The sequence below is a fragment of the Puntigrus tetrazona genome, chromosome 7 (genome assembly GCF_018831695.1).
Source record: "Puntigrus tetrazona isolate hp1 chromosome 7, ASM1883169v1, whole genome shotgun sequence".
Taxonomy (NCBI): Eukaryota; Metazoa; Chordata; class Actinopteri; order Cypriniformes; family Cyprinidae; genus Puntigrus; species Puntigrus tetrazona.
The window spans coordinates 33,279,303-33,305,862 of NC_056705.1; the positions used below are offsets into that span (position 1 = coordinate 33,279,303).

The following is a 26,560-nucleotide window of genomic DNA, read 5'->3' on the forward strand; positions in this document are numbered from 1 at the left end:
AACATGTCATTGCTGTAAACAGGAGAATGCATAGGGCAGTGATTTTTCTCATAGGAATGTAAGACTTTAATCTGATTCTCATTAGATTATTATTTAAGATTAAGCTCTTTAATTAATATTTGGGAATCATTATCTTAATAATTCAGAGTTAGTTCATGAGAATTCATAGAATACGATTTGACAGCTAAATCTGCCCAGCCCGTTGGCACAATTAAGTATACACCAGTTATATTTATTTTTATGATCTGCAAAATAACAACAAATTAATTATTTACTTTATTATCTGGTTTGAATTCCTAATTCACAGGCTAAGTACAGGTCTGTCAGGGTTTAACTTTACAATACACAGCACTACAATGTCGCTGAATGGGCCGTTTGGCCAGATACTAGTGGAACTATAGTCTGCAGTGATTCATTTCCCTGAGCAATGTTCAGATTTGTGTAGATATATACTTTACTGCCAGGTGGATATTCAAATACCTCAGGTTATAGAGATGAGAATAGTCTCTGGAGTATCTCAGTCTTGAATCAGCATCATACAGATACAGCCCAATCAGCCAGCTCTACCCAGTTAACAGTGTCATCAAGAAAAGCACACATTACTTTTCCTTCGATTCAAACTTGATTTCTTGATGCGTCTCTGAAGTATAGTCTGACTTCGATGAACAAAACCATACACTGTTCAAGCAGTACTGTCAATTTATCCAGGAGAGCAAAGCTTACCGACTTGGCGAGTGGGAATGAGCAAATGAAATGCTCATTGGCCGGATTGCAGCTTAGTAGATTGATTCTGATAAGCCAAACACTGCTTGAAGATTAGAAACTTCTGCTGGAATCATGGGCACGGAGGCTGAAATTAGAATCCATGTCACGGTCGCAAGACAATAAAAGCAGTGCACGATTAGGCAGGCGGGAGTCAGGAACACAAAGGCGGTCAATCCGTCAACGTAGTACAATGGAGATATCAAAGGCAGAGGTAAACTTGGGCGGGCAATGGAGTCAAAAGATCAGACCGATGATGCAAAGTGGCAGATCTGAAGTCAGAAACAGGTAAACCAGACAAATCAAACAGGATAATAGGTAGAGCGCTCAGTACGGCAGATGATTAATGCCAGCATTGATATGTTTTATAGTATGTTATATTATATATTTATACAATAAATTGCAAATATGGTGCAAAAGTTCAGGCACATGTCCTGGTGTGCTCTCAGTGCTCTATATCTCTCCTTGGTACAAAGATACGTGCCTGCTACGTAGGGCTGATCGGTCATGCTGCTGTCTGGAGGAACAGAGAAAGCGTTGAGTGTCTTCACTCAGGGAGGCCATGCTTGTCTACTGGCATGCCTCGTGAGGTTTATGTAGCTGGCTCTTGATGAGAGCGAGCGGTGACCCGATCAGCCCGGGTGATGTGTGCGGTCAGATGCACTGTTTTTTCAGTGCGATGCAGATTGATCAGCAGGACACTTGTCACAATTTTATATATATATGTATATCTCTGAAAGTTAGTTGTACTGATTCTACAAGAGCTTTTCCTTATCTATTTATCAGTCGGAGTTAAAAATGCCATTTAAACAGTACATTAGGAGCAACTGCAATACATTTTGCCCCAATTTGAATTTTAAACCACGTAAATGTAACGTGTCTCTACTGGGAGTGAGAAAAAGCTATGTAATTACAGTGGAAGCAGAGAGATTTAAGCAATTTAAAGTGTCAGTGGAATGAACTTGTTTGAAAGGGATTATGGATTATTGTGCTTTGGTGATTTCTGTAAAAATTCTCCTCTCAGTTATTAAGGCTGGCACAAGGCTGTCTGCGTTTCACGTGGCGCTGTACGCTGTTGATCACTAGTTAAGTATAAATGTATTGTACTATCAAACTCTGACATAGCAAATGTATTATATACCACAGATTGTAATTTTACTCAAGATTTATATCAGACATTTAACTAGTTAATTAATGCAAGTACTAGTAGTGCTAATTCAATTCAAGTTATATTGTTAGTGGGAGATAAATTATTTAGCGACTAATGTCCTCGATGCTACCATGCGAGCCAATTGTAGTGTATCTCCTTGGGACTATCAATATCAGAGCAGCTAAAAGCCACTAATGTTTAGAGTATGACCAAAGCTAAATTAGCTACCACCTATTTATCAATTATTAATTTAATAAGTCTCTATGCTCAAGTGCTACGTGCTAATGTAAGTGTGGCAACAAAATAAATCATCAGTACCATGAATAGTTAGGAGAAAAAGCAAATCTGGTGGTTTATAGATTCTTTAATCTGGTTCAGAATTTTCATTCCAATTGGCGTTTTGTTGATGATACTGATATGAGCAAATCATTTTTGCTGTATGTATAGTTTAATGCGTTTTATTGTTTCTCTGTTTATTTATATTGAATTTATTTTTAATTTATAGTTTAGTTCATTAATATTTTTCTGTATATATAGCAGTACTATTTATTATTTTTAATCATCATATTATGAAGTTTGAATTAAAATTTCAAATGTATAAATGTATTATATTTGTCTATTATTGCCATTTTAACAATGGCAGTATATAAAAGTATATTATATATAAGGACTATATATATTATATTATATAATATACTTATATATGTAATATAAAGTAAAATCATAAAATATAAAAGTACTTGAAGGAGCACTATGCCATTCAGGGCTTTATAAATAATGAACAAGATCAGGGATTCTAGACTGGATTCAAGGAACAACATAAAAAACGTGAACAAATGACATTTTAAATAAGCAGTTTCTACAACACATTGAGCTACTCAAACAACTGCAAGCACTTGGCATTTCGTATGGCAATGCATGTTTAGCAAATGCTGTAGCAAATGCTGCTGTACGTAGAATCACACATGATGAATTTACTGCTAATTACAGAATTCAGCTTTACTGAAAGTTGTGCTTGAAACATCGGCGTTATTTATGTTATCCCTGAATTTAATTCAAGACATATAGTTTTTACTGTAATCAGTGTAAGCCATATAATATTTAGAACCTCAAAGTTCTAAGCTTTGTTAGCACAAAGAAAATGCTTTTTTGTCTATATTTATCCTATGATGTCATCTTGTAAATCAATCTGCAGAATAAATGCAGCAGTGTAGTCAGGAGTAAAATATAACGCCATTATGTTAGCCCAAAGTCACTTATGGGCCTATAGCCTAGAAGGACCATGTAATAAGATAGTATTGCCAGCAGTATTTTTGCAGAAAACCATTTTCGGAACACATTGTTTAATGAGGAACTCCCAAAGCAGAAACATTTAAAATATAGATTCTGCTCAGGAATGAACTAAATGTTTTATTGAATTTTTTTAAACCTGAACAAGATTTTCTGTCAATGTTTGATAGAGAGCCAGTGCAGTGTTGACCGAAACTGGCTAATATAGTCCATCACTTCTAGCTGCCGTTTTTGGACAACTTGCGATCAAGCATACAAAACAATCGCAATAAAACATTAAAACATAGAGCTGAGAGAGAAGATTTTACAAAACTAGGGAGCCACACATCCAAATTTTAACTGAAGACAGTAAGAATGTAAGGGCTGTAGATTCTGCTTTGGATGCAACTAAAGTTTAACCAGTCATGTATATTGTTGGGTTGCAGTTGGGCTTATACAGCAGAGGCATCTGAGTGAGTATGAGACAGCATAGTTGGGTGTTCAAACAAAAACATCAAACAGGGTTCTGTTCAGAACATCAAACAGCTTCTCGCTACTCAGTGTCCTTGCCTGCTGAGAAACCACAGTAGAAAGTGCTCTAGTAATTTATCAGTTCTATTGTACAGAACGTGAAAGCCAGGGCCACCTTCCACCATAGTCCAATGTTTACTGGGGCCAGAGTTCCTGACATCTTGGGGCAATAAAAGTGCTGGCTAATGCTAAGGTCAGGCTAAACACGCCTGTCTGCTAAGCTGCCTCACATCACAATCAAGTCAGTTAATTGTTATAATATACTATAGAGACTATGTCTATTCCAAACTAAATACAGAAAATGTCCAAATCAAATTAAAGTATGATTTAAGTGATGTCCAACAAATAAAAATATTTACACTACAGAAAATTATTAATAAAACTTGACTATCAGGTCTTTGCTGCAGAAACACTTTTTGTAAATGATTTGATCAGTGATTTATAGCCTAGATTTGCTCATATTTAAAATCCTGGAGTCCTGGAGATACAGAGGGGAGCAAGTCCATCTACGGCATTAGGGAATGCAGTGACCAGTAGTCCACAAGGCACTTCAATTCAGTAGCCCCCTCACGTATTCGGACTGAGGATATATATTCTGCGGAGGTCGAGCAAGTAGAGACTGATGCCACGGAATACTCTAAGGCTGCTGGGATGAGTGAAGTGGAGACTTTCACAAGTAACCTTATTGAAGATGCATTAATCAATACAGAGCCTCAAGCCTCAAAATCCTTTTGCCACAAGGCTTTCGCAGCAGGGAGTTGGAAGGATGGATGCATACTTTGTTTGAGGAAACTTCGAGTGATATTTCTCCTCCATGGCGCTGCTCTAGAAGGCCATCCAAGCGAGTGGATAAATCTTTCCATTAGACATTGGCTCACCCAGAATGAGATCGATGGCTCAGTCCTATGTTGGTGTGACGCTAGTTGTGGGGCCATCACTGAGAGCATACCAGGAGGTAAAATGGACGAAACTTTTTCTACCGGGCATTCATTGGTCATGAGAATTCATGGAGTAGCTGAGAAGAATGTGAGGAGGATTTATTCAGAAACATTCAATGAAACAGTCCTTATCACCACCAACTGCAGCGCTAAGGTGACCCTACACCACTGATATGAGGTCAACACTTACACACATCTGTCATAGTCAAGGGCTTCCTGTTACCAGATTTAGATTTGGGTATGCATTTTTGATTAGCTTTGGGTCTGCAGCTGGGCTGAGTAGCGGAGGTGAGACTCAATCCAGTGAGTAGATTGGGTGTTTTTGGGAGAGAGATCTCTGCTAGACAGGACTGCATGCAATTAGAACAGAAGTGAATAGAGAGCTGGACCAGGTTCTTTCAAACCCAATAAAAGTCATTATAGGCTATGATTTAGGGCGAATTTTGAGTTTGGAGTTCCAGCCACAATCACCATTAGTCAGCAGTGACTCTAAAATGAAGCTACTCCACCCTTTTTGCATGTATTTCTGTTTTAGACATTAGAAATAAATAAATACATCTACAGAAAGCTTGAAAAATAATTCAAATATAATCTCTACTACGCTAATAATATACACTATCTGAGTATATAGTCCATATGGGTGCGTTTCTCTATTAAAGGCATGTGTATTACTGAAGATGGCTAAGTAGGCTCCAGCATTCTGCTTCCATCTTTGCAGCCTACACTTCCTGAAAATACACGTTTTAATACATAATTAAATAGTCTTTGTCGCTTTGTCGGAGAATACAAAGGCTATTACTTAAAAAACTGATAAATTCTGTGTTTGCTTTAGATACAGCACAGCCATATAACATCCACTATAACTAACTTTTGACACGGACTTTTGCACTCACGCGGCCCTTTCCGAAGCCGAACAAATCGTAAACTATGTTAAGTTATTAAATGCTCTTTATATTTATTCTGACTGAACTCATTTTAATGCGTGCTTGTAGGAGTTCCGTTCAATCACAATCACATTGTTTCAGCTGGCCAATCAGGCATACTGCGCTTTTTTTGGAAGGAGGTCTTTGTAGAAAATTATGTGTTTGAGAAAGCGGGGAAGTCTGGAAGTCTATGCAGTGAATTTTTAAGCCAGAGAAGATATGACACCTATCAGCACTTGATGGTATGAGGACTAAAAGACAATTCCACCAACTAATTTAAATAGAACATTGAGGAAATATAACACAGTGGCAAACTGTGCAGCTTATGTATATTGTTTTACTATAACCCCTGCAAACATTCTTTTGAATTAATTACTGGACTTGTAGACTTTTATTTTGTACTATGATTTGTACTGTAAGTTTACAGGCCAGTCCTCCAAAAGCAGCCTGAAACCTTTTACACGTAGATAACAAACATAAACTACTTTATTACAAACTTTTATAAAATGAAGGCCCTGTAGTATATAATGTGTTTTATACAAAATATAGTTTTAAAATAACAAGTATTACATTGGTTATAATTGGCCAGCAAAGTAAATCTTTTTCAAATGCCTGCGAAGACAGCAATACCACATTTGCACAGGCCTCAAATAACCAAGATTGGAATTTAGGCTTGTTTGAGATGAGCAAAAATCTGGCGCAGTGAGTCAGCCAGTGCATAAAATTCATGCATAATTCAAATATAATTGCATGAAATCAGGTAAAAACTAAAACATTTTAGAGAGAAAGCAGCATCAAAACATCTTTCTGTCAAACTAATGAGGGAATGAAGCTATGTTTATCAGTCAGTTCATCTTGCTTTTAGTCAATTGAAATTTGTCTATTATTTATACATTTTAGAAAGTGGTTTTATTTAAATGCATTTTTACATTTATTTCCTTCCTTTCCTTTCCTTTCCTTTTCCTTTTCCTTCTACTTAGGCTATAGCCTTACCCTTGGAAGGAAAACATTTTCAAAACCCCACCCTACTATTACTTTTTCCAAAAATTTACTATATATTTAATTACACAATAGAGAATATATGACTCTGTCTACTTTGTTTCAGATCTCAGCATTCTATTCCCTTTTGGAAATGATTTAAGTGGGAATTTAATAAAAATGGATCCATAGAATGAATTTCAATGAGAATTCTGCAGTCAGTCATGCATGATGACCTGACCTCCAAGGCTCATTTGGGTGTGTGTTCACAAATCCACGAGTGCACTGCATTAATGCCTTCCCAGCAGGCCCCAGGCTAAAATGTTTAATTATTTACAGAGCATCCTCATGAAACAGATATCAAGCATGAAAAATGACCAGTTGTTTTATTCAGCATTTAGCTAGTCCCAAGAAGCAATTCAGCACAGAAATGTTCAAAGCCTTACATGTGTTGGAAGTTCTTCGTGTGCTGAAGACGTTGTGGCATTGCAGAGTCAAGACAGGCCAAAATGTTTTGATCATCCCCACCACATCTTTTCCAGCATGGATATTTACATGATGACCAGTGAGCAAATATTGAAACATTCCCGTAACCACTGGTTTGAATGTATATCTTTTGATATCATTTGATTGGAGGCCAATTATACATCTGAAGGAGCTGAGTTTTAGATTGTCACCATACAGTTCATTCTCTACAATTTACTACCTTTTGGCATTTGCTGTGACGGTAGCTTTTCAAATCCAAAATGAAGTATAAACTAGTTTCTGAAGATATATAATCAGCAAGCACAAAGTCCTCAGCCCAAGGCATGAAAGAGGTATGAGTTAGTTCCTTCATACCTTTACTGACTTCATATGCTAACCAGTCATGATAAAAAGAAGATCTGGTGACTTTTCTTGTGCTCTTGAGCTTTTTCTGAAGAGATTCTGCAGCAAACATTTTAATCTATAAATAGCAATCATTTTTGTACATTGATTGTGGCTAATAGAAATTAGTCAGAACTTTTCAATACTAAAGGCATTCTCTAGTCATCAAATTGTATAGGGCTATCACACACTTGCCAAAGAAACCTTAATTATTAACCTTAATTTTCTTGGAATGAGTGTATTGAATGCAAAATGTTTTTATTTTTACTTTTAATTCTTCCTGTAACTAGTTTCTCTAACTAGATTCCATTTATACTCAATATGTTACATAATGTGCATGTACTACTCCATGTTGTATGAAGATAAAGCATGTAAACAGTTTTTACCTCACACGGCAAATCCATGATGGCCATTTGGGAGATTCTTCTGCAACTCTTGAAGGTAGAAGTGTGGCTGAGCTTGAGAATGCGTTGTGTGGGAAACCACCTGTCACCTGTCAAAAGTATCTCTCTCCTCTCTTTTTCAAAGGAAGCCTAGTCATTTGCAATCTACACCCGATCGTTGAACCAGGATATATGCTTGATGTTGGGATAGTTCCTACCAGAGTACTTATGACACTTTATTGTCATTGTTGATTATTGCGCTAAGTGGAACAGGTTATTTCCTTTGAGAGCAGACACCCTGACCAGGACTATACCATCAAGTGGCACTGAGGTGCAAAGGACCTTTAGAGCCTAATATGAATGCCTGATCCTATCCTATCCTATCAACTTAAGGCCCTCGTCAGGTAAAAAGGCAGATATTAGAAGAGACAAACCAGAAACTAGTACTGCAATATACACACAAGCGATTTTCCAAATTAGAGAATTGTAGTTTGGGTGACTCATCTTCTGTCAGAGCAGATGAAGGGTTTGTATATGAAACCTTTTCAGCAAAGGTGGAAAATAGTTTTTGATGAAATTACTGCTGCTTTTGGGGGCTCTAGGGATTTCTAGTGACTTGTATTTACCCAGAGAAGTGCTATTTTATTACAGATTTGTTTAGAGAGAGACAGCGCATGATCTTCTGAACATGTTTAATAACTATTTGAATTTGGAAACTGATTTAGTAGAACATGTGTTTTAGCTCAATCAAAAGGGAGTATGATATTCTCCTTAAGATTTTATGCTATGTATTTGCCTGAGTTTTGTATAGGTTTTCATGTTCATTTTGGAGTTTTGTATGATTTGTTTGTGCTTAGTTTCAATGCTGTCTTAAAATGTAAAATCTTATATATTAGAAGCTCTTTTTATTGCCACTATGGTTAGACTCTTCAGTCATCTTTCAGATCGAAGATTATGTAGATCTTGTGCACAAATGGTGGATGGTAAGGCTGTTTGCAGCTGGAATTACGGCTGTTCAGGATTATCATCTTCATCTTTGCTGAACTTTCTTTCTCTTCACCCAACCTTGGATGTGATTAAGACATTAATGTTGATTGAACTTATAGACATTTGTTGAGTTATAAGGATTGTTGCGTTCATAAACAAACCTGGTTGTGTGTTTTTCAAGTGTTTTTGCTGGGGTGTTTAATACACACTGTGGTTATTTTATATAAAAGTAGAAAATATCTCTCTATATCTTATTGTCACATTAGATATATACCACTTGTATCATGCAGAAATAATTTGATGAATCCCTCCTAAATCAGATTCATAGAAATTACTCTCAAAGTGGTTAAGGCAGTTATTACCTCCAAATGCAATGTTATGTACTTATGCAGAGCCTTATAAGTGTATAAAGAGACCCACCATATAATTAGAGTCAAACAGCAAATCACATATCAATCCTTATATAACAGTGATTGTTTATGTCTCACCTTGTGTTTGGAGGCCTTGGCACACTCCCGGTATTGCAATGTATTCTAGGAAGCACATTTTTAGAGACAGATGGCTGTTTAGTCAGCTAGGTTACATAGAAGTTCTTATTGATTTATGTGAATCTTCAGTTCATATTGTTGAAGTTCTTTCTTTTATCTTTTGTTTCAATTGCCATAATTGTCTCTCTCTGGACCGTGCTACTTGTCTGAAAGCTCTTATATATTGCTGGTTTGTAGGCATGTATTATACAGTTACTAACCTCTTATTTGAAGGTACTTATTTAGAAGACTCCATATTCAATAGCAGAAGAACTAGTTTAAGAACAAGCACATGTGTATATAAATGTACAAAGTAAACCAAGCGTTTTTTGAGAGAATTTCAAATGTGCGTGTCGTCACAAAAATGTGTGCATTAGTAGATGAGACCCCATTATTTCAGTATATACATTCATATCTTATGCCTCAGCAGTTTGTGATTTACTCTCAAGTGCCCTTAAATTTTGAGATGCAAATATCACCAATTATGTTTTTCGTAGCTGCTTTCATTGCTTTTATTTGTATACAGTATTAAAAATCCTCTCTCTCTCTCTGTCTCATTATACTCTGTTTGTGCATGAGAGGATCAAAGCGACTGGGACCACGGGTATGTTTATTATTCATTTGTTTTTGCATATCTTGTTCTAATCATTGAGATAAATGTGTTATATCTCTCATATTATGGCCTTATGGGCTGCATAGTTGAGATGGGTTTTCTTAATAGTGTGTGTGTGGATGTGCGTGCTTGTAGCAACAGCTAAAAGAAAATCTTGCAGAGAAATTAAACTATAAGCGCCAAAGGCCATTTTAAATACTTCAATTACCGACAGTCTGCCTGCAAGCAGAAAGTCCTGTATACTCTGAATATTACATTGACATATAGAATTATACTAGACTGAAGTCATTCAGAAACATATTTTCTGCTCCTGTTTCTTAAACCCAGCAGTTAATTCACAGGATAATTAACAATTACATTTATTTCATTTCTCAGATTCTGAAATAAATCAACCAAATATCAGTTTCGTTATTTTTGCATGTGCTGTATTTAATGATTGCTTTGGCTGGATTGAAACCTGACTTTTTATGTGTCTGAGTAAGTGCCTTTGCCTCCATACACTTTCTCATTATTTGGTGCATTTTTTTTTTTTTCCTGATATCTGTCCTCAAATCTCCCGGAATAGTCTACCCAGGGGTCCCTCAGTTTTAAAGGTGTGTAAGCATGACTTGCGGCCCACATGATGCAGTGGATGGTTCATCCTTGGGTAAAATTACACGATTGTTAGGTTCCTTAATCCACCTGTATACACTTTTACACCTCTTGGATCTGTCAGTAGTTTCTCTTGGAACTGCAGAAGTGCTCATTGAGCCATGATTCCAGTCAACCTGAAATATCTGTCTCTTAAGACTTCATCTCTAATCACCACTTACTTCTATAAAGCAGATGGGGATATGCAGGCATTCTCTTTGTGCCTAGATTCTTACTTAGGTTTAGTCAGCTGATTCTCATGTACACTTAAGACCCAGCCCAGATTATGTTCACACTGTTCCCCTTGGATCCATACACTTTCCCAAGTTTGTTCCTTGCGGCCTCTGGTCCATCTGCCTCACCAGTTCTGACTGAATTAGGTAGTCTGTTGCTACTCTTAGTCAGTAGTGGAATTCAGCCATCCCTCGGAGCTTGTGTATCTCAGTATCCACATGATTTATTCCCACCGTGTTCCCTCTTATTAAGATAAAAAAGAAAGCTTAGTACCACATCACCTCTTGTCATTTGTGCTCCACTGCCTAACAGTTGTTTCAGAATCTGCAGCATCCCTGAAAGACTCAGGTGTTGTTATAGGGCGTTAGGAAGGTTATGTATTGAACTAATTTTTCTGACACACTGGCATGGTAGCCTGGCAGCATTATGGCCTCAATTTCAGAGTTTGGGTTGTATGCGTTTTCCACAGGATCCCATGGCGTCAGTCGATATAACGTCATAGTGACTGACTAAAAGAGAATGTCTCAAGTTAAGTACATAACCCTCATTCCCTGAAGGAAGGAGGGAAAAGAGATATTACATCCCTCCTCAGGGAGTGAAGGTTACATATGTAACAGAGGCATAATTTTTCTTAGTACAAGATTTTATTTTTTTAACTTTTTTAAGGTCCTGTTTTTTCCCACTTCTCAAGAATCAGTGAAAGAGCAGTTTAAACTTTGCAACTAGGGGACATTTTGAAAAAGCAGTGTGTAGCATTTTTCAGAGCGCAAATACCTTAACATTCTTTAAATGACACCTTTTAAAGCTACAAATTCAAGGAGGGTAGTAGGGGGCTTTGGTGGAGGAATGCGGAGCAGGCAGAAGAAACAACACAGGTTGAGGGAGAAACCAAGGCAGAGCTTACATTGAGAGAGTCAAAAGATGCTCCCCCAAAAAGCCTGCCTTAGTTGTGATATTGGGTGTCAGAATTTATGTAATACAGCCTCAAATTATAAATTTGATCGCATACCTGCTGCTGCCAGACAAAAAAATTTCATGAAAAGGTTGACCCAAAGTGCTATACAATCAAAAGTGCAAAAGAAACTCAACATTGAAGCAGTATAACACCAGTATTAAGCCTCATGAAAGGCTTATGATAAAAGATGTTTTTTCAGTAAAATGAGGTAGGGAAGAGACAGTTTCTAATAAAAACAGGCAACTTGTTCTAAAGTCTAGGGCCTGCAACAGAAAAGGCTTGTACACCTCTTCTTTTGCAACTTTGTTCTTGGAACAATAAGGTGGCCTAGTGTTACCAGATCTCAAGGTTCTAGAAGGAGTATAATTAGAACAGACCTCCTGAGAGAGATAAAGATGGTGTCAGGTTGTGTAATAATTTAAAACAAAAGTTACATTTGATTGGTAACAAATTTAAAGAAATTAAAATGGGCGAATTTGGTCAAATTTTCATCTGCCAGTGGTAGTCTAGCAGCAGCATTTTAAACCATCTGTAGGTGCTTCAAACTAGGAATGACTAATTTAATCAAGACAAGAAAAAATAAAGGTGAATTAACTGTTCAAAGTGTTTTAAAGAAAGAAAAGACTTCAATTTTTGCAAGACATCGCAAATGGAAAAAGCTTGATTTAACCACTGCATCACTTGCTTCTCAAATATCAGACCCAGAGTTGAATATAATACCAAGGTTCCTTGAAGATAACAAACGTAGACTGAAGAGGTAACAAATTTAAAGCAATGTGCAAGGTCAGAAACATGATTATAATTATATGAAACATAATAATTTTTGATTTACTATCGCTTAACACCAGAATATTTTGATTAATCTAAAAATGTAAATCAGTTAAACAGGAGAGAAGTGGTTCTATGGATGCATTATTTTTCTGCTGTAATAGAAGGTAAAGTTGTGTATCATCTGCAAAAAAGAAAAAAAGAAATGAAAACCGTTTTCTAGACTGTATGATGTAGGCCCACGTGATTCTCCAATCTAGAGAGTAGAACCTCATGATTGATCATGTGTCAAAGGCTGAACTTCAACATGATCTAGAAGTAACAAGGCCTACAAAATGTTATTAAATACCTTTAGTAAAGCCGTTTCTCTGCTGTGGAGGGCTTGAAGCCAGATTGATACTTTTCAAAAAATATTATTTTGATTTAGAATTGCTGAGCTAAAACAACCTTCTCAAATTTTTCCAAAGAAAGGTAAGTTAGAGATTGGTCTAAAGTTGTTATAGTTGGAAGTATCAGAGAAGGCTTCCTTTAAAAGAGGAGTCACTATAGCTATTTTCCCGTCACTTAAACTAAGGTCTAAAATCCTAAGAAAATCTGTACCAATCACTCCAGGTTCAGCACAATTTCCCATGGACAGATTTGATCTTAAAGAAACTGTTTTTGTCAGTGAAGAATGTACAAAAGTGTTCACACAACTGAGGCATTGGGAAAGTATCAACATGAGTATTCAGTAATAATAGAAAAGATGACATTAGGTATATGAGGAATTGTCTTCTAAAAGATCAGAGAGATATTTCGATTTGGCAGTATTAGCAGCTTTCTGAAATAGGTTTAAGGAATCGCCACATTTCATATGAAACCTGTAGCTTATCTTTACACCATTTGCGCTCTGCTTTACTGCAAGCCTAGCCGAGTCATTCATCCATGGATGTAGTTTGGAAATACTACGTTTTGATTTTAGGGGGTGCAATAAGATCCAGGAAAGCTTTACATTTCTGATTAAAATGGTTAAAAAGACAATTCACATCCAATGTATCTGAGTTTTTTAAAAGTGAAGAGTGTTCCATTTCATAAGCATCTGCAAATTTTTCACTGGGCTATACAGTAAAAGAAACGACTCAAACAAGCTACAGATTTAGATTTTGCTGGTCCAGGGAAGAAAGCGGAAAACAGCACATTTATGATCAGAAAAACCAGTATCATTGATTACACTAATAGAGACTCGAATCCCATATGAAAACACTAGATCCAACATATGACCATGAGAGTAGAGGAGGCCCTGAGGCCCTCATTATTAAAACAGGAGGACAGTAAATATAAACACAAAGAACTTGACATACCATACCATATATAAGTTGTATCTCAAAACATGAATAGACAGCAGTCGAGATGATGGGGGTGCTGTATTTTTGTATTTTTAAAAACAACAGCCAGGCCACCTCCACAGTTGCTTGGTGAGGACAGTTATAAAAGGTGCAATCTGGTGGTACAAGCTCAGAAAATAGGCTAGAATCACTCATTTTAATTTTGAAGTTTTGTTCATAAATAGAAAATTTAGGTCCTTTGAGACAAAGTCATTTAAAACAAAAGTTTTATTGACGAGAGAGCGTGTGTTAATTAATCCTATGTTGAGGGGCAAAGAATCACTAGGCAGCCGGCAATGACAATCTAACACATGGATAGCGCTATGATTTACTCCACGGGCACAGACCCGTGTAGAATGTGAGGATTTGAGCAGAGAGGCGGGCACGATCGGTTGACAGTACTGATGGAACGTCTCCACGGCGTTTCCTCCAATGAGCAGTGGACCGTTGTCAGCACAAGAAGGCCAGAATGGCCGGAGTAAATCAGTGGCGGAGAAGAGTGTGATCCGCTCTGGAGAACATCAGGTAGATCTGAAACTTGATTTCCAATATCTAATGGTGTCTGGCAGTCGTAAGTTAACATGTTCGGTCGTATCAGTTCACCGTATTTGAAAGTGAAAAAACAGATAGTAACAGCACAAACAACAGACAGAGCAGACAGCTGGCCGCACACGCAGGCGCCATCTTTAATCCTAATTTTAGTCTCAATAAGCAATAAAACGAGCGGACTGCACAGACGATTTTCAAAAATGCTTTTAAAGAGCTTGTTTCTTATCATAAATGGTTCAATAAAGTATTGTCTTTTGTTGTTATGGGTACATTTATGGGCATAGTCATGTTTGTTTTGGCAGTGTATTTTGGGTCATTATCTTGCTGCATGATGAAGAATCCCCATACGTTTGGTTGTAGTTTGAACAGGCAAAACCTCAAATCTGAAACTGAGTCTAGACAATGAGTCTGCTACTTATTTTCTGAATAATCCCTGTTATAGCACACACCTGGGCAACAAAATACATCTGTCAGTAATATGTTCCAATACTTTTGCTCATATGAAAAATCCTTTTATGTTTTTAAATGAACTTAAATTGATTTTTTTATTGAATACAGTATTCATGTTATATATAGATATATTGTAACACTATCTGGATGATATGTGTTTCTGTAATGAATCCATTCTATGAACATCCATTCACTCACCACCAGAGCTCACCTGCTCTGCACATTACTGACTCTCACACTACACAAACTGATACACTATACCATGGAATACATTTCCCATCATCCATTGCACTGATTTCAATCACAGCTGTGACCAATCACACACCCTACATAAGCCATGGACTTCCTCTTTTTCGCAGCTGAGTATTGTTTAGCATTTATCACTGTTCTAGATACTTTAAGTGACCAATTCCCAGTCTTATTTAGTTCCTAGTTTAGTGTAGACTAGTCCTGCCTTGCCTGTGTATTTCAGATTGGCCAATCTTCTTGCTGTTTGAACTCTGTTTGCCCCCTGTTTGGGCTATTGTTTGTGTTTACAGATTACCCCTTTTGTTAAGATCTCTGGAATCTGTTTGCCGATTGAAGACTTGTCCTAGGATTACTCATTACCTTGCCTGTGTTGTTCCTGTTTACCATATTCTGAACTGTTCCTGCTTTTAAGTCTCTGAATTAAAAACCTTGCAAATGGATCCACACATCTTATGTCGCATTCACCCCATAACAGAACACGTAACTACACAGCGATCCAGCAGATTTTCAAGTGGATAATGGCCAACACTGTTATCAGCCCTTGAACAGGGCACATGATCGCTGGAGGACTATATTAAAGAGTATTTGAATGTATATCAAGTAGATATTGACAATTGTTCAGTCATTATTGAAGCATTGCTGCCTGTCAGTATAGTATTGCCAATAGACACTGGCATCTTTCCTGACCTCTGATTGTTGTATGGACCACATTTTTCAAACCGGCATACAATAAATGTACCCAAATGCCTGATATGTAATCGTGGAAGTCAGGCATTTGGGTACATTATTGTATACAACAATCAGAGGTCAGGAAAGATGCCCCTGTCTATTGGCAAAAAGACAGGCAGCAATGCTTCAATAATGACCGAACAAGTCAATATCTACTTGATATACACACTCATTGCTTCTATCCTTGGTCCTCAACAACTTGTTTTATTACTCCAACCTTATGGACATTTCACTCATCAATACATTCTGTAATAAGTACAGATTTTGTCTCTCCGTCTTCCAAAAGTCTTCCAAAAATGAACCTAAAACACATGAATTAAAGGAATGAATCCTTGCCAAAGCTGGTCAGTAGTGCCAGCTACACCAAATATGCATCATATAATAGGACTTTGTCAGTTATGCATGATGCTCAGATTTTTAGATTTTTGAGTTTTTAATTAAAGTGCCTTAAAAAGGAAAAAAAAAACACTTTATGAAGCCCATATTTATAATAAATTATAAAGGGTATTCTTAAGGCATTATAATGAATGCATAATGCATTATAAATAACTTTATTGAATGTGAAACATCTCATGAATATTCATAAGAACAGTTTTAATGTGTTATAATATTTACTTATTTGTGGTTATAGCTTTTTAGAGTATGATCATTTCTAATACATAATGAACATAATTCATTCATTTCACGTTCTACGATGGACTGTATTTCTCATATATTGCTTTGAAGATTTTATATATATATATATATATATATATATATATATATATAGTATTAGTTTCATAATTTTGATGATACCCTTTAGAGCGGCTGTTGATGAGTAACTCTGCAACTACATGTCAGCTAGCCTTTATTAGAGTATTAGTAGTGTGTCTGCTAAATATATGCTAAAACTTTATCTTAATTAATCTTCAACAGACAGCAACAACAAAGAGTGTAGGATACTTTTGCAAGTATTTGAATATTCTACCTACCTTACCTAGTCTACTAATACTCTAGGCTTATATAATAAGCATTGCATTTTTTAGTTTAAAGAATAAGCTAGCTCACATTAGCCTCAATATTAACCTCACAGGAAACAACAAGAAACCCAAATAACACTCGTCACCTATAACCACCTAACAGCAACTAAGTTGTTGTAAGGTACTGTGCAGATATTAAATAAGCAGTGTCAATCCATCAGAGATATGACATTGTTCATGATACATTAAGTAGATTTAATATGGTGTTCATTTTTGTGTTATTGTGATGAAGCACCAGACTAAGAAGGATCCATTAAGGATCCACTATGGCACAGAGAAGGAGCATGATGGGATTTACTCCGACGAGGGTTCCCTCTGGTGGCTCGAAGTTAGCGACCCGGGTGCCTCATCATAACAGTTACAAATAATCGGATTCTTAAAAGTTATAATCACAAATATAGAAGTATTATAATCAATTATAGTTGCTTTTATTGATGATATACCACATTGTAAGGTTTTCTATAATACAATTCACATTTATTGGAATGTCTTAGAAATACCCTTATAATATATTATAAATACAGGCTTCATAAAAAAATTTTACCAAAAAACTTTTACAACACATTTGGATGCACAGTTAAAAAATTTGCACACTATGGGCTCTTGAAAGCATGTGACCTAACATGTGCTAATGTCTCCTTTACTATTTTACTACTAACAAAAATATTTTTTTTTACTAGTTGAAGGGGACATCATTTGGCATCATTAAAATAAAATTTAATTGGTTGGACATTCATATTGTATTTTACATGCAATTTTCTAAGCAACATTTATAAATGACAGTATGCCACAGAGAGATGTCGTTTCTAAAGAACTCATTACTTGTATTATAACTACTTTATTTTGTCAGTAATTTTGTTTGCAAGTGCTTTTTGCTTGAGTACCAAAACAGAGGATAAAGTGGTTTCCTTCATGTCCATCTACTAAATGAGCCATGTAATTCAAATTACTTCCCATAACATGATGGGATGGAATATTTATTATGGTATTCCCCTGCATTTTAACTGATGCATTGTTTTGCTGTTGTTGTTTGCATTCCATTGAGTAAGAAAAAGAGAAGGCTACATGGTTTACAAAATATTCAGTAATTTGATTAGGATATTAGGCATCAAATAGCAAATCTTGCAAGACTACAAACATATCAGCGCACAAAACGAGAGCACAAATCCAAAGTAAATGATTAAGAAATACCTATCTGTTTTTAGCTAAGCGCTTTGCTGAAATCAAATCAAAATTAATTTTGCATTATAGCAGAGCAGTGTGTGAAAGCCTCTTTGTCAAAAAGAAAACCTTTTAAACTTGATGTTTTGAGTCACACTCTTGCAAAACTGATGCAGTACTCTTGTGAATGGCTTTTATTGTCATGCTGTGTTGTATTTGTATTGTGCCATATTTGTGCTGTTTGCCCCCAGGGACTTCCTGGTCTACCCACTCTGGCTGCATTACACAGCAATCAAATCCTGACTGTGAAGGTTTGTTGGCGTAGCCAAATGGCCAAGGCAGACTCTGTGGATGGCACACTCTGAGATGTGTCAACAGTGCATTTGTCCCCTATGCCTATGCAGTGACAGATTTGGCCCAAACACAGTTGTGTTTGATAAATCCATTCCAACCAATCAAAAAAAAACTTTTGCTCATTATGACCCTCTTACTCAGTTCCAGTGGTGTTATTATTATGCAGTGTGGTGACGGGGAATTTATGTATTCACAACAGAGTAACTGTTTCTTTCCCATAATAAACCAGTGAAGTGTGATTAATTTCAAACAAGAGTCACATTTTCTAACCACCAAATAGTCTGACCACTGTCTGCTTGGATTCTATGAAGCTAATAATTCAAGAGAGACACATTAAAAGCTAAACTAAAATTCTTAGATGTATTTAAAACTGATATCTTTGGTTTACCACAAATCCAATCGAAACCACAAAAATATGATTCATACTTAAATCTCCAGAATCACACATATAATATTTGGGCCATATATTGTGCAATAATTGAATCTATAGTCAATTAGTCAGAATATTTTTGTCTATTTTGTTTATCTTATGTATTTTGTAATTATAGGTGCCCCTTTTTTTATATCACTGACAAAGACAGATACATCTGCATGATGGGTTTCAGCATGTGCAGTTCCTGTAGTCTGCCTTGGCTCAAAAAACCCTCTGATGAAAGTGCTTTCAGTCAGTAGAAGTTGACATGGTTTTGTTAAGTTTTTGGGGGTTTTTTTAAATTGGAGTCTCTCAGAGTGGGTGAGCTAGCACCCATGAAGTGGTAATTACAGGCTTTGCCAAAGGCAGTCAAGACATCCATTGCTGCCACCATGAAAAACATGTCAACTTTTACTAACGCATGAAGGTACTGGATTGGGTTCTCTGACTCAACAACAACTACTTGAATGTAATCTTTTTTTGTACCCTTTTTATTCCCCTTCTCTTCCTCTTTCCCGGACCTCATGCAACTCTCCTCTCCAACTTCTCTCACTTTTGACCTCCAACCTCTTTTGACCTCACACCTGCTCAGATGGTCTTCCTAAGATAAATCATGGCTTTCTTTCTGCTGATCAGCAACTCATTAAACGCCGACTCATTAAGGTAGTGCTTGTCCTCATTCTGTTCTCTTTCTCACTGCTCCATTAGACTGGGATTTTCATATTTGGTCAGCATTTGCTTCCATTCTTCAGCTTTAATCTCAGAGCTCAGCTGGACTAGTAACTAAGTAAAATTAATGCAACAGTAAGAATTAATGCTAAATTGAACGTCATGGTAACCAACTACTAATTTATTATCTTAGTACTACTAGTTACACTACTATTAGTAGTAAGTATAACCCAACCCTTCAGAATTATTTACTTTATTTACTTAATTATTTACAGTATTCTAAATTGAAAAGCATGATAACTCCTAATATTGACTGAAGCCATAGTAAACATTTGAGATATATTTAGGGTTTTGGATGACTTAAGTGTTACTACATCCTTCTTAAGGAATTACTGTAATGGGAAACCTCAAAAGTTTACAATGACTTCATACATTCCTAGGGTGTTATTGTAATCTTCACTTTAGAATAGAGTTCCTAATAATCAGTAACTCCATTAGATGGACGTATACCACTTGAGTCATTCTTATTCAGTACTTTACAGAACATTTACAAAGCTTACAATGATTTCATGATATAATTAGTATAAAGTTATCATGTTATTCACTTTAGAATAATGATCTATATAATTTGTAATTTCGTTTGAAGGATTTGTTAATACTTTGTATTCAGTATTTATCTGAAGCTCTTTAGGAAACTGAAAAGTAGTAGTTGCCTATGAGCCAATAGTAAACTACCACACTTGACTAAGCACTATTGCTTGATAATTCATTAATCAGTTTCTTGTTAGTTAGCTACTAGAGGGCTAGTATTGCATAACTATTCTTGTGAAGTTATGTATTGATGACAGAACAGCATTCTATAGAGTTACCATAAAGAACCTCTACGGTTAGGGCTGCAAAAATGAGGAGGCTGTAAATTTCTAAGCCTTCGTTGTGGAATTCTGGTTAGTGACCTGTATGAGCTTTCTGTTAAAAGAGAAAATATACAGAATAAGTCATCTGTAAACACAATTATGTATAAATCAAAATGTTATTGTTCCATTTACTCAGACAGATGGTCTTTGGTTCCCATCAAATCTAGCACTAAAGCTTTGCATAAATAAAAAAAGGTCTTCATATACATGATTATTTTTTTATACTTCGTCTCAGATATGGTAGGAAAAAATTGGAAATGATTTAAAGCAATTATTCTCCAAAACTGTGAAAGGGAATCATCACAGTAATTGACTGGATTAATACACAAAGTAAATGTTACATTTGTAGACTGAAGGCCCTAGTATACTTTGAAATATGCAAGCAGAGAAATATTGTTATTGCACATCCCCATGATGTCAATGCTGCAGAGAGTGTCGTTTAGTTCAGTATGTAAATAAGACCTATGTCCTGCATGCTCTCCTATAAAAAACAAACTTTCCTTTTTCAGAAAGTTTGCTTTGACAACTCATTGACTCCACATGAACTTAGTTTGACCTAATTTTTCTTGAAAATGACATAAGTTCAGATGCAAATTCTTAGATTCTACTTGAAATATACTGGTGTTTTTTTTAATGTTGTTTAATAGAGTGAGATAACAACTATGAGTATACAACTTTGCATTGACCTTTCAGTCTTTTTCCCCTTAAACTGCATACAAACATTTATGTATGTTTTATTTATAACTATTAAAATAATGTTTCATATATTTACAACTTTACTTTCACAGGGTGACCAGGGTCAAGCAGGGCCCCCAGGGCCTCCTGGACCTCCAGGTCCTCCAGGCCCCAGGGGACCCCCAGGGGACACAGGAAAAGATGGTCCTCGGGGAGTTCCAGGCCTCCCTGTAAGTATCTCCAAAAGCAGAGCATGTTGAAAGATCCTGCTTACAAATGTACCAGGACTTTCAATTGTTCATTCAGACCAAGGCAAGAGTGTCAAAATATTAAGGGCTCTATATTGTATTTACTCCAGGCAAGATCATTGCATTATTCTGTCACTTCTGTTACTAATTTCTTTGAAACTGATGTATTTTAATCTTTTGAGTGTCTGTTTTTGTGAATTTCACTATGAATTATGTCACATAATGACACATAATGACACAATATGTTGGTTTTTTTTTATTTATTTTTATAAAACATTTTTTACAACAAAATGATTTAACAACAAATAATTAGACAATACAAAACAAGACATCAAGAATAGAAAAGCAAATCAAACAGAAAAGAAAACTTTGGGGGGGTTACATTGTTTCACATTTTGTACAATCAGTAATTGTTTATATTACAGTATTCGGTCCATTTCTTCCAATATCTTAGAAATAGAATTCAGTCTCAAATTGAAAGTCATGAAGATTTCTGGTGTGTGACACAGAAACTTTCTTTCCCTTAAAAGTCCAAAAAGTAGGTCCCCTACTCTCGATGCTTTGTTTCAATAACATTGAAAAGGACATTCTTTTTTCAACCGGTTGTGAAGCATGTGTGTCAAACACGCCAAGAATTGGTTTAAATAACCTCTGTAGGTGATGTGAGGTGATTACATGCAAATATATTTTATAGATTATAAATATATGTTAAACATACACATCTTCTGGTTTCTTTGTCTTCAGAGACCACATTGTGTGTGTGTCTCATGCTGACGGCAGTATCATGTGAAAGTAAAACTCTCTAAAGTCGTCTCTAAAAAGGACTCTCATGAGTATTTGCATTGGATGGTGGCCCCAGTGAGCACAGCGATTCACTTCCTGTTCACATGCTTCGGGTTTTCTTTTCCCAGTACAATGGATGTGTCCCCTTGGGGAGGGCCACAGAAAACTCCAGCGGAAAGTAAGTTCTCCTTCCTGGCACCCTTTGGGGATCACTGTACAACTTTTGCCACCGCTGGTGTTTTGGGGGTTAGCAATCACCAGTGAGATGTTAGATGTTCAGTTGTTCCTTCTCACAAACTCAAGCTGTGTTGACGACGCTTTAGTGAACGCCTTCCAGCATGATGGCTCTGAATCGTGTGTGAAATCAACCCAATTAAATGGTGGGACGTCATAGGTGGGTGACGTCATAGACCAGGAAGCATTAAAGCATGTGGAATGCTGCTGACTTCAGCTTTCTGTTTTACCAGGCAGAGGTGGACTCCAGCTTTCTGTCACCGAGCGGTGACGGTGCTCAAGGAATCACAATTAGATCTTGAGCACAAAAAGAAGTCTGAGACGGGCGAGTCCCTATCTCACTCCTCTCGCTTGGGCTCCAGTGCCTGCCCGGGTGAGGAAGCCTGCATTGCAGCTACTTCCCCCCCACCAGGGCAGCGCGGCACTGCTTCTCTCGTCATCTAAGGATTAAGAGACTGTGCTCTCCTCATTGCCCCAGTGTGAGGAGCTCTGGGAGCTCCACACCGAGGTGTCGAGATCTTGGAATCTTGGGCAATCTTTTGCCCGCAGCAGCATCATCCTTAAAGGCTCTGTCTCTGCCTTTGAAGCCGTTATGAACTACAGGCTGGTGCGTGTCTGCACACTTTGACAGTGTTGGTTGACAGACACCGTGTAAACAGTCTGTGACATTTCAGCGGTTCCTTCTTTTGCTACTCTCCAGCTCGAGAGGCAGCACAGAGCATGGGCATCTCCGGCAAGCGTTACTCTCAGTATCTTCTGCCCGACATAGTAGCAGAACTCAGAAACTCGTCACTGGGCTTGTGCAGGGATCTAGCCATGGCACCCTCTGTTGGCGCACTGCATTGCAACAACCAGATAGACCCTCTATTACCATCAGAGACCAGTCTTGAGAGACTGGTTCCCTTAGTAGATCATTTAGTCCCCCTAAGAAGGGGTTTCCACTTTGAACAGGTGGATATTAGATGCCAACGATATAGCTTATAGGTCATCTGGTCTCCTGCCCAGGTTAGGAGTCAGAGTGCACTCAACAAGTGGTGTGGTGTTATCTGGGGTATCGTTGGCTGAGATTTGACAGAAGCAGGAGCGGCAGCATTCCACATGTTTTTATGCTTCTTGGCCAATGGCGTCATCTGCCTATGACATCCCACGATTTCATTGGGTTGATTGTTTTATTATATCAAATCCGAGATTGGTTATCAAAGAATGATCTTATTGACATATACTTTCATTTTGAAATTTTGAGGTGAGGGGTCAGGCTCCTCCATCCCCCCCGGCTCTACCTCTGTACTCTGTCGCTCCGACTCCACCGTGTCCTTCCCGTTCCCCGTCTCCGTATTGGTCGCCGGTGCCAGGGGTATCGCCTAGGCCCTCCAGCTCCTCTGTGTCAACCTGGCTCTTCAGCTCTCCGCCTCTCTGTCTCCTCTACCACCTGCTCCGCCCCATGGAGGAATTACCACTGGGCAGTGAATTGCTCATTGGATCAACAGAGTCAGAAGAAATAAGTGGAGAAGAAAAGACACATATTAACTGCAAAAGAATTAGGGGTTAATGTTAAGCATTAGGTAAGAAACCATCAGGTGCCATCTAGTCTCCAGCACCATAATTTTCAAGAATTGCAACCTTCCTGGAGTTTTCACAAGTACAGTGTGTCAGGTTCTCATTAGATACAAAATTAAAAAAAATGGCCCTCACTTAATAAGACTAACATGTGTTGTGAAATCAATTAAGACAATTAAGACGGATAAGGACATTTAAGTTGTGAGTGACTCTTGAAGGAACAGCATTACATCCTCTTGAACCACTATTTGAAGAATTCATCTTCCAGAATCTATCAGTAAGTTTAGGAGCTTACATATTACTTTTATATGATTAAATACAAAACAAATAGTAGTTATTAAGATTGACGTGGTTTGGGATAGGTAAAATGTTCTTGGAAAAAAAATATTTACAGAATTTAAACTTGCCTAATAATTGGCCACACAGTGCACATTCTGGGACAGATAAATGTGGGAGAAAATTTGCTGTCAGGCAATCACTTCGATCAGAGTGCTCTGCTCAAGGCTCTCTCATTTTCTTTCAATCAATCAATCACTTTTATTTATATATTTTATGAAAGCACTAAATAGTATCAAATAGGAGAATAGAATGATAGGGATGTATAATGACGAGATTGAAAAATCAGGTATTATTAAATGCAGAGACCGTCTCTGTAATCAATCAATCATTTGACGATAATTGCGTGAAATTAAATGTGTCCACCCCAGATTGTGATGACCTTGCACTCACTGCTGAAGCTTACTTAGTGCTTCTTCAGAAAGAGCCAAGGATGTGGGTTTATCTTGCTTCCAGCTTCCCTGGATCTGGATGCAATGGCCCATATGTGGGCCAGGTTACATCTTTATGCATTTCCACTGAACACTGTGCTCCCAGGAGTCCTGGCCAAGGTATGTCAGCAAGTGTCTTGCACCCTGTTGACCAACCATTGTGTGGATCTCAGATCTGGTATCACTCTGAAGATGAGTGTATGTTTCATGTCTATTGACATCCCTCTGATGCACATAATCAAACGACATCACCTATCAAGGTTATTTAAGCCAATTCTTGGCATATTTCATACACATGCTTCACAACCAAGGAATATTCTCCTCACCATTATTGAAATAATCAATCACGATTTTTCAGGGAACAGGGATGCAGTCAAGTAACCCAAAACATTCTGTAACAATCAACCCTATAGCATATTCAAAAATATATCTAATATATGAAATACCCTGAAGACAGGAACACATTTTTGGTTTTAGAACAATTTTGATTAAAGATTTTGATCCATTTCAGATGTTGAGTACTATATTTATCATATCTCTCACAGGGAGACCCTGGAATGCCAGGAGAGATTGGTCAAATGGTAAGTATCTTGTATTTACATTTAGCATGCAGTGCCCTATTTTAACAATCTAAGCACTTGGTCTAAAGCACATGGCACAGGTGCACCTTTCCAAATTCACTTTTGCAGGTATAACAATGGGAAAAACAGTCGCCGTAATGAATAATATGCATTTTTTTGGGAAAAGATCCAATAAACATAATAAACATCAGAGTCTAAGTTTGCGTACAGACTAAATGCATCTCTAGAGAACAAACAGATCTGCTTATGCATGACAAAATAGCCTAACTCTAGGCTAATTCTGATACAAGCAATGACTATCCATTATGACATGTATGACATTTTTATTTGTATGTAGCCTGCACAAAAAATTATTTGTGTGCAGCTGCATGAAAATAATAGAAATAATAGGAAAATAATAGGAAGACCACATGGGTAACACTTTATAATAACATCCACTTGTAAGGCATTTATAAGTGATTAGTTAATCATGTAATCATTTACAAAGCATAACTATGTGTAGATGAATAATAAGTGATATGTTAATATGTTTATGAATGTATAATATGTTTTTTTAGATTAAGTTATAAATCATTTACAATTATATGATGATTAAATAGCAATTTACAAAACATGACTATATGTTCACAAATGATCACGTAATATGCTATTTAAGTTATGAGTCATTAAAAAAATAGCATGTCATGAAATAATCAAACATATCCTTGGTAGATGGTTAATAAATTACTAGTAATATGTGTGTCAGAGAATACATCTGTCTAACACTCACCTGTCAGCCTTTACATTGCAGTACACACTACAAAGTATTCAAAACCTGCTGTGTAAACGCTTTAATAAATCATTTATAACACTTTCTGCATCTCCTAATCTATTTTTGTAAGTAGATGCTGTTATTCAGAAAAGCTGCCTCTCATTTATTAAGCTGCCTATAAGCTGTCTATTAACTTTCCCTATTTATTGTCCCTATCAACAACCAAATCAATTTCATTACTGATTAGTGGCAGTTTGTAACAGCATATTTTATGTTAAAACATTTTTGCATAAACGTTTTATGTCCAAATTACTCCAATTCCAGTTCTCAAAAAAAAAAAACACAATGTACTGTTCCAAAATGAGAAAGTTGCTCAGAGAAAGAAAGAGACTAATATAAATTATACCCATTTTTATTTGAATGGAAGGCTGTCAAAAGGAAAAAGTAAAAAAATTAAAACTTTTCTGTTTCTGTTTCAGATGTTTTCATTGTTTCAGAGGTTAAATGTCCAGATGAGCATGGGCTGCTTCCATTTGATCATTTTATAATAATATTTAATTATTATAAGTATCATTATGT

At 36.8% G+C, this 26,560-nt stretch overlaps 1 protein-coding gene across 1 annotated transcript in view; it reads left to right on the forward strand.

Annotated features, from left to right (window-relative positions):
• Positions 1–4,604: 4,604 nt before the first annotated feature.
• The window catches only part of LOC122347987 (collagen alpha-1(XXV) chain-like), a 43,879-nt gene continuing 21,923 nt past the window's right edge, over positions 4,605–26,560 (forward strand). Inside the window, exons 1-6 of the mRNA XM_043243222.1 lie at positions 4,605–4,667; positions 17,108–17,203; positions 18,288–18,390; positions 19,395–19,465; positions 21,174–21,290; positions 25,195–25,230. Of these exons, the coding sequence (XP_043099157.1) occupies positions 4,605–4,667; positions 17,108–17,203; positions 18,288–18,390; positions 19,395–19,465; positions 21,174–21,290; positions 25,195–25,230 (486 nt within the window). The remainder of the gene's footprint in view (positions 4,668–17,107; positions 17,204–18,287; positions 18,391–19,394; positions 19,466–21,173; positions 21,291–25,194; positions 25,231–26,560) is intronic.